The 9,375-nt window shown below is 41.2% G+C and overlaps 1 protein-coding gene across 1 annotated transcript in view; it reads right to left on the bottom strand.

The window, feature by feature from the left end:
• Positions 1-8,434: 8,434 nt before the first annotated feature.
• The window catches only part of cux1b (cut-like homeobox 1b), a 61,266-nt gene continuing 60,325 nt past the window's right edge, over positions 8,435-9,375 (bottom strand). Inside the window, exon 22 of the mRNA XM_041939927.1 lies at positions 8,435-9,349. Coding sequence (XP_041795861.1) covers positions 9,301-9,349 — 49 coding nt within the window. The 3' untranslated portion in view covers positions 8,435-9,300. The remainder of the gene's footprint in view (positions 9,350-9,375) is intronic.

Below are 9,375 nucleotides of genomic sequence, written 5' to 3'. Positions count from 1 at the left end.
AATTCGCCACTGATACAATACATTACTGTGGACGTGTATTTCTCACGTTGTGGGGATTCACTTTTCTTAAGGGGACAAAAAGTCCCCATAACATAAATTATAAAATTTAATGGTTAATGTTTGGATAAAGTTAGGGTTAGGGTAGTGGTCGTGGTTGTTATTAGTGTCTAAGTCTCCTGGAAATGAATGTAAGTCCATGTAAAAAGTGATGGAAACACGAGTGTTTGTGTGTGTGCGTGCGCATGTGAGACTTTGTATTACTAAATGAATGAATTAAATGAATGTATGAAAGAAAACATTTGGCCTCCTCAGAGCGCACACACTTGACACAGCTAAATACACAGTTCCCTTGAAAACACAAACACACAAACTGATCTGTTTTCAATGGGCTTTTGGGGCAACACACACACACACAAACATCAACCTCCCCGTGTGTTTTCACTCTGACGTTGCTCTTTCAGGCCTCTCACACACACCAACACTTAAATCTTAACTACACTCCTCTCTGCTCTTTGTGAAGTTGTTGACTGATGTCGATAAAAAAACTTCTAACCTTCAATTTATAAGCCAGACCGAAGGAATTACAGTATGAAAACAACGTTGATTTCCATCTTGACTGATGAAGAGCTGACTCAATCATGCGAACAATCAAAAAACCACTGCGCTCCAACATTCGGCTACAGAAAAAGCACATATCGTCCTATAGTTTTTAGAGCATGAAGCGCTTTTTTTAAAGTGCGTGGACGACGTCTCATTTTGCACGATCGCCCAGAGAAGATCCTGCATGAGCACCAGGGATTCAGCTCATACCTGAGTGAACTGACGTGACATTTATTTCCCATTGTCCATGTAAGTCAGACTGTGCTGTGCAGAGGCAGGTTTCAGATGACTCATTTTCGTCTCCCATCACTCAGCTGAACACGGTGACACAATACTCACTTCTTTTAACACGAATCCAGTTCTGAAGCTGTGTGTTGAATGCCAGCTGGTTTATTCTGTGCAATGATTCCCATCTTAATGTCCTTTTTTTAGTATTAGGTAAATTGCTTAATTTTAACATTGTTGATGACAGAATCCTACAGTAATTGAGATTATGGTGGCAGTGGTTATGGTGCTGATAATAGCATATTATTGTGGTTATTTCTGTTGTTCCTGTCTTGTATTCTAATATTTTAACTGTCCTTCTTTTCTTTTGTAATTATGACTTTTGTGAGACTGACACCATGTTGTTTTGCTTTTCATGTGGCTCGGTGGTGTTTACAACTCAGTGAGTGGCTCCAGCATTGCACACCTTCACTAATCCTCTTTGAGAGGAGCGCTCTGTGGCTTCACCTCACGGCTGAAGGCTAAACTAATAACCTGGTCGGGCAGAGGACAGGTGGTAGTGGGAGAGGACGAGCCGCTCTGGAAGATCAGCACCTAATCTGTGGCTTTTGTCTTAAACCAGCCACTCAACTGTTTTTAGTTGGCGCTGGCAGACTTTGCCATCTTGTTTTGCAAACTCTCCTCTCAGCTGTTAAGCAGCTCTGACTGATCCCTGTAATGATTAGCAGGAGACAAATGATTAAACAAAGGAATGTGATTGAAATGTTGCCAGCTTTTTTATGTCCTCCACGCTGGAGTGTTGTCAGGAAGCAGCTCAGGGATTCACAAATCCTTTAATGTAAAACAGATTAGCTTCAGAAGAAGATGGTTGGTGTAACTGTCAATACTCTTATAGACAGCTATGCAGAAGCCTATAGAAGGAGATTATACCACAGTGAAGTGGTGAAAATATTGATCAATAATTTGCAGTAACTAAATATTTCCTCTTACTAATTGGTACATTCTCCTGGTGATCCCCTTATGACCTTTTAAACAACTCATGATGTTATTTCTGGACCTCACATTAGGAACAACTGTGCATATGTCTCACTGTCAAATATAAACACAGATCTAGCAGGCTGTATATACTGTACACAGATGTGTATACAGGCATGTACAGTATATTACCATCCACTGTATGTACAGTATATCAAGTAACTTACTGTGTTATTACAAACCCATGCACTAATTATATACTTGTTTCCTATTTACAGAACCAGTCTCGGCCTGGATGCAGACTGTGTGTTCTTGCTGTTTTCATGTGTTTACATGCGCACGTATTCTCCTGACAGCTGCTGCTCCATTTATGCTTTTATTATGAAAGGCAAGTTCCTGTCTGGAACATCTGACTGTCTTCTCTTAACTTCTTCTCTCCCACAATAATAAAATGATCATGGAGTCAAGTTGCAGTGTAAAAATAATGACCAGAATATAGTTATTCTGTTAGTGTTACCTTTCATGCACCTAAAATGTGTTAAAATATATGTTCGAAGATCTTCTGTTTGCAGACACATAATCTGATTTTCTGATCATTGGTGTCTGATATGTTTTTCCATGAAAAACCTTAAGAAAAAAAAATTAAACGTAAAAATTCAATTTAAAATCATTAATATATATGAGAATTACACGTACTCCCTCTTCCTCAATGAAAAATCCATAATCTATGAATATGTAAATAATTTTACTGAAATTTTTATTTTTAATAATAAAGTTTAACTATTTCACACAAGTACACAAATATTACAGATTACAGGTTGAGAGAGTAAAATGCATTTGGAGAGACTGATCACGTGAGGAGGAGCCTCCATCACTGTTTTTATTATCAGCGACGACTGAGACGGTTACAGCAGAAACATTTAAGCTCATTATTCTCAATTCAAACTCAGAATAGAACGAGGAGCTGCTTAATGAAACCGAAAGGAGGCCTGGGCTGGGCAAGGGCTCTCTCTGCGCCTCTCTCCAGAGACCCTCGCTTCTTATTGATCCTCACACACTTCCTGCCGGAAGGATGAATCGACAGGAGTCTCGAGGGGGCTGGGGGCGCTTCAACCTCCTGGTCGCCCACAGACCCGTCACTGTCTCTCTCACATCACCTCTGTTTTAGTCCCTTCCCTTCTACATCTAAATCTCTTTGTTCAACCATCAATTTATGCCACTGCTCCTTCTTAATTCCTCCCATCCCACCCCCTGCAGATCACTGTGCTCAGTCCTTCACAGTGCTGACATACAGCACAGCCTGATGGCAGAGCAGGAACCCATAACATAACACTGCACTCAAGCAACACGGCCTCCTCGGCTGGTATCATCGATCGGAAGTTCAAATAAATACCTCATTCAGACCTCAGAGAGGTGAGACGGGGAAGGGCCGGGGGAGCTGAAAGACAAAAGAGAGATGCTTTTGAGCTGATTTCCTGTGAAAGTATCTTAAGTGGTCGAGGTGGAGATTGGCCTCCCGAGGCTGTTTGAGGATCAATGTGTCAGCAGGCTTTAATAAGAAACCGCCCCTCACTGTTTCCTGACCAGGAAAACACCACAGAAGTACACAGAGCCCTCTGCTCACCTTTGAAGACGGCATTGTTTTCAACATGGGATACCACGGCTGCACCCTGCAGTTGAATAAATTAATTACATTGAAATGTTGTTACCTGAAGCTCTGTGGAAAACACAGTGAATTATCTGCCAGAGAAGGAACAGAGACATAAAAAAAACACACATGGTAAAAGTGAAGGTAAGTGAAACGCATGGCGAACAAAACAAACTGTACCTGACAGGAGGTCCAGTTCCCATGATGCCCATGCCCTCAGAGGGGAAGCCTCCACTCCCTCGCCACCACCAACAACTAGATCTGCCCTGCATCCATCAAAACAGGAAGTCATGTTGAGGTAACAGGTAAATATGTTTAAAGGCTTATCAGAAGCCAAAAAACGTCACCATTGTTTGCAATTCATGTGAAAATGTAACCTGCCAGGAATGTGTGCTTGAAGATGTGTGATTGGCCAATGCAGTGCCCTACGGAAGTGTAATACAGCTAACTAGAGTGACCTTTAATGTAATAGTTATAGCCTTGTTTCAAACACTTACCTGAAAACAATTTCCAGATTAACCTGACAGGGAGCTCCTGCATATCCCTCCAACCCGTTATGCATTGTGTGTGTGTGTGTGTGTACCATGTCAACGACAAGCTCCTAGTAAGTGCACGCAACAACCAGTAACTTATTTATATCTCCATAGACCCAGAAACCAACCAATGGCAGGTTTTCTGTGTGGCATTCAGTCTATGCTAATTTGAAAAAATAAAACATAAACTAATTAAGCCCTTTAAACTATATTTGGACACAGGACCCCTCTAAAAGACAGACTTAGACATAAAATATGCAATTAATCATATTATGTGCATCTTACTGCATGCAGTGATGTGGGGCTCTTGGGACCCTGGAGTGTCAGGACCCAGGGACAGCTGCCCCACTTTGTCTGGTTGGTATCCAGCCTTGCTTTGGAAGTCCATCCAACTACGCATGCTATGCATGTCTCTCCTGTGTGGATGTGTTGAGGCAACTGATTTCAGCCCCGGTTGCGTCTCATCACAAAGTGTCAGAAGTGTCAGTCTGCCAGCTCAGTCACACCAACTTTCATTGGCAAAACCGCTTCGCGGAGGTGATGAAACATTAACAGCTCTGATCCTCAGATGACCTGCTGGTGAAACGTTGACGTGTGTGTGTGTGTGTGTGTCAGCCTGTACCTGAGGTTGCGTCTCTCCCACAGAGCTGGCAGGAGATGATGCACGATGTGTGTGATGATGTCATCTGAATCACTCTGGAGCTCAGCCTGAGATAGCACAGCAAAGCACACTATCAGTGACACTGTAAACAACACGAGGAAACAACAACAGGAAGCAAAGGCACACCACTGAGTCATGTGCTGGTGCTTGAGTACGCACAGTTATTCAAGTACCACATTTAAATACAGTTTCCAGGTATTGCTGTTTTGTGTGGCTTCATACTCGTACTGCTCTACACAGGGTTTTTTTTTTTTTAACTTTAAAACATAGATTTCATTATTATTTATTTTTGGTTATTTTAATTAAAATTTTACAGGCAATAAATAAGATAATCTTATAAAACACGATGCACTGCTATAGATGTACCACACAGCTGATAATGGGATGTTTGGACAGAAATTTAGATGAATAATAGTTAAAAAATACTGAATGTCTTACAAGTCATATGAGCCCTGCATGAATATATATCTACATATATATGTTACTTATGTTTGGGGAAGTCAGTGAAGTTACTTATGTTTGGGGTCTCTTATGAACAAAACTGTTGTAGAATTCCAATCAGAATTAGAAAAATTGACTTATTTTGGATTTAGGAGACTCATATGAAACTGCTTTACTCCCTGCCTGTCTCTAAAGAAAAAGTCATTAAGTATCAAGTTGATAAAGCAGCTTGATGACGAACTGTTAAAGAGAGTCTGTACAGATAACATCAGGGTTAATTCCCCTTCGACTGAGGCTGTGATTTATATCATTTAAATATGTTAATAGTGTTTATTTTTACTGAACGTTGACATCTCTTCTCTGTGAATTAACATGATCTAAATCCATCCCTCTCGTCCTACCATCTTCCCCAGATGAGGTGAGAGAAAGGTAGGGTGGGGAGAGGCGGGGGTGCCGGGGGGGCATGAGAGAGAGAGGGACTGGATGCATATTCAGGATCCGGACTCACTGATCCGGGATCACGTGGCTGAGTGATTCAGCCAGACGATGTCAGAGCAAATCAGAGCGCTGGGGAGCACTCAGCGTGGAGCCACCTGACAGAGGAGGCCTGTTTCCATAGCAACACCCATGGGGGGAGGGTGATGCAAATTGGGGGGGGTTAAACCAACTGCATGCTGACAGAGGAAAGGAAGGGGGGAGAAAGGGGATTATTACTGGCCATAATATGTTACTGAATGATTTGTCCGTAATAAAAATGAATGACACCCCCCAAGACACACAAACAAACAGGCACCAAACTCCTTTAACAATTCTCCCTCTTTTCTCACACACTCCCACACGCTCTGTATCCATGCAACAGTCCTCGGCACTTCATGGTCTGAGCTACTTAGAGACACAAAGGAGAAAAATCCTGAATGGTGTGTCAGTTCAGTGAATGAGATTTTCACAGCCTCAGAGAAATGAATGAAGAGGACGCCACTGAATGGGAGATCTTACCTGCCAGGCCAAGCTGGATTCATATGGAGTGTTCACATAATTCCCCGTACCAAAACTCTGTTCAATTTTTCAAGTAGTATAAGAAAATCACAAAACGTAACATTGTTATTTATCTATTTCTTACATTATTATATTAATTTTCTGTAAACTGTATTTCCTACATTATAGTTTAATTTAATAAACTGACAACACATTACCTACTTTGTTTGGGAGGCAGCCCTAGTTTAAAGGCAGGCCTGCAGGAGAAAACTTATCCTGTATATTCACTTGAATTCCTTAGTTTATGCCTAAAAACAAAGTTCAAGATATTGTTAAAAAAACATAACATAAAACTCCTCCTCAAGAGATCAAAATGCCCAAATCCCGAAAATATTATCAAAGACATGGTTGGTGTCCTCAATGGGAGCTACTTGATGGATGTCACCTTGGGCTATGGGAAACCGGGACATTTTATAGATGAAACAATATATCAGTTAAACAAATAAGAAAATAATCATTAGTTGCAACCCTAAAAAGCTCCTTGCTTCCATCGTAAGCCATCACTGGGGTCAATGCTTTCATGGTGGATGCTACAGGAAGACAACAGGAATTACATTCACATAAATGTGCAATTAAGAATGCTAAAAGCACATAGGATATATGTAACAAAACAAAGCCAAAAAAAAAAAAAAAAATCAGATGGGAAAACTAATAAGACGATGCAGGAAGAAGCTGCAAGCAGACACAGACAAGACTGCTGTCAGAAGAGTCAACTAAATAATTCATATTCACAATAAAACATTACTTTACTGCCCTCTGCTGAACTCATAATGGAAATGAAAAATGAAGACGGTGAAAGAGAGCTGAAATAATCGAATATTCTCCTCTTCTTACGCTCCTACAGACCAGATAGTTTCTCCCTCTACAGGATGACATTTTGCCCCTTGGAACGGTCTCAAAATAAACATGACAGTGCACAAATTAAACTGCTGACCCATCATGGTGCTGTCATCAGAGGAAAGATCAGTCCATGTGAAATGATCCAGCCACTGCAGTAAAAAATAACCTCAGGCCATTAGGCTTACTTAAGACTTTTGTTATTCCACAGATGGAGGTTGTTAATATTTATGGAGCTGCCAGTGGAGAAGCAGAGACGAAGGATACGGAGGAAAGAGAGGTGGAGACCAGGGCAGGTAAAACGAGTGTGCATGTGAGTTTGGGGGTTAAAGGTGAACGGTGCTCTGGAGGGCAGAATGAGGTCTGTAATTGTGCTGAGAGAGCTCATTGTCTGCCCTGATTGATAAGCAAAAAGGGGCTTAAGATAGAGGGGAGCCAGCAGAGGAGGAGGTGGAAGTGTGCTCTGTGGTCTGCCAGTCTCGTTAGTCTTTAATGGCTGTGAGCTGAGGTGCTCTTTCGGCCTCTCATGAATAATGCAGTCTAATTCAGTCATACTCAAACACAGGCGGCCATCAGTGGGACTGCTGAGGCCCGATCAGCAAATTCATTCCCTCTGTGTGTGTGTGTGTGTGTGTGTGTGTGTGTGTGTGTTTCAGTGCCGACATAAGTCAGTCGCTTCCTCCTTTCTTCCTCCTGGGTCGACTGTTAAACAGACCTTTCCTTACTGAGTGCTCACTATCAGCCCACGTGTGCCCCTCTACCATCATGACTTAAGTTAAAGGGATTATTGCAATGTTACTGTAATGTTTAAACTGCAAGGCAGGTGTAACTCTGTATTTTGGTTATTGAAAAAACAAAAAACAAAACAAGACATGCATCTGTGGCTCACAGCCTCAAGCCCATTCACACCTACTGAAGTACTAATTTTTACAAAAAGGCCATGTCATCTCCTAAAAAACCTGGGCACTGTAGCGTTTTGCAACCATAACTCGAGTAGGAGTTAGGAGTGCATTTGTTGGGGACTATTATCAGCTGCAGATTGATACACATTTAGTGGTCTAGTGAGTATTTCCAGCTGCAATGTGGTCACAGGTGTATTTCTGGACAACAATGGGGCCGTGTCCCAGTACCAGTCCATGCAGGGTTGGCTACAGGGCTGCTAAGAGGTGACAAGAACAGATACAGCTAACTATTCCTCCCTCCATACTGCACCACCACGATCATCCTGAGAGTGGCATCTTTAACACAAGGGCAGATGATGAGGAATGAAGCTCAGCGTCCTCTCTCTCTCTCTCGCTCTCATAATTCTTGCTGAGCATCAAAGCTGAGTATCCCACCTCCAGTCTATCAGCAGTGAAAACCGAATCAAAATCTAATCCAATCATCCTTGAGTCCAAGGGGACGTTTAAAATGAGAAGAAATACACATTTATACACAGCTTGGAGTGACTAATATAAAATTAAAATGATACAAGAAAAATCACTGCATAGTCTTTATTTGGAATATGTTAGTCAGAAAAGAAGTAAGCAGGTAAACATGCACAGTATTTTGTCTTCGAGAAGAATATTTGGATCATAGACTCAGTAACCACGAGTGTATTACTGTCGCAAGCCCTCGCCTATCAGGTCAGGAGCAAATGGTCTCTGAACAGAAAGTAAGAGTAACAAAGTGATTTCTGCGCTGAAGACACGAATCATTAAAAACTGTACTCATCAATAAATCAATCAGTCAAATGCAAGTAGGACAAATCTCAGAGGAATGAAAGTAAATTTATAGCTACTGTATATTTTGTTCCATCACCAGAATCTCTTAAAATAACCTTCTTCCTCGTCTTCGAACAGCACACTGTCCAATCAAACATAAATTATTACATTAATCATATTACCTTTAATATTATATCAGCTTCATTTTTATTGATTAAATTCTCTGATTATTATAAATTCCAGCTAAACCCAGACAAAAAAATAACACTACCCGAGCACTGTGGTCCCTTTGGTGTGGGAAGATAAACAGACTCTTAACCTTATATTTGATCAGTGATTGGATATCAGTATTATGCTAATATAAGACTATAAGATGAACCTGAAGTTATACTTTTGCTAGACTTTTATATTAATCACAACTTATTAAAGATCAACAATCTGGATATGAAAACAAGAAGAAGCTATTTTGGAATCAACTGTTTGATTTATAGTTTACAGCCCTAAACTGCCCCCTAGTGGAGAAATTAGCTACTGCAAGAAAAGTAAAGCTCGGTCTTCATGAGGAGTATCATTAGGTAAACTTATATGCAGGACATGCATGCTGCTGAACGCTGAACCAGCCTCCTCGCACTGTGGGACAGCTTAAAGGTTTTGGTCATTCTCATGGAAACGGTGGAGGTGGTCAGAGTACCTGAGAGTAACAGAGAAATGAAGAAA

This window comes from Chelmon rostratus, chromosome 7 (assembly GCF_017976325.1).
Source record: "Chelmon rostratus isolate fCheRos1 chromosome 7, fCheRos1.pri, whole genome shotgun sequence".
Taxonomy (NCBI): Eukaryota; Metazoa; Chordata; class Actinopteri; order Chaetodontiformes; family Chaetodontidae; genus Chelmon; species Chelmon rostratus.
This window is presented reverse-complemented; position numbering and strand designations above follow the sequence as displayed.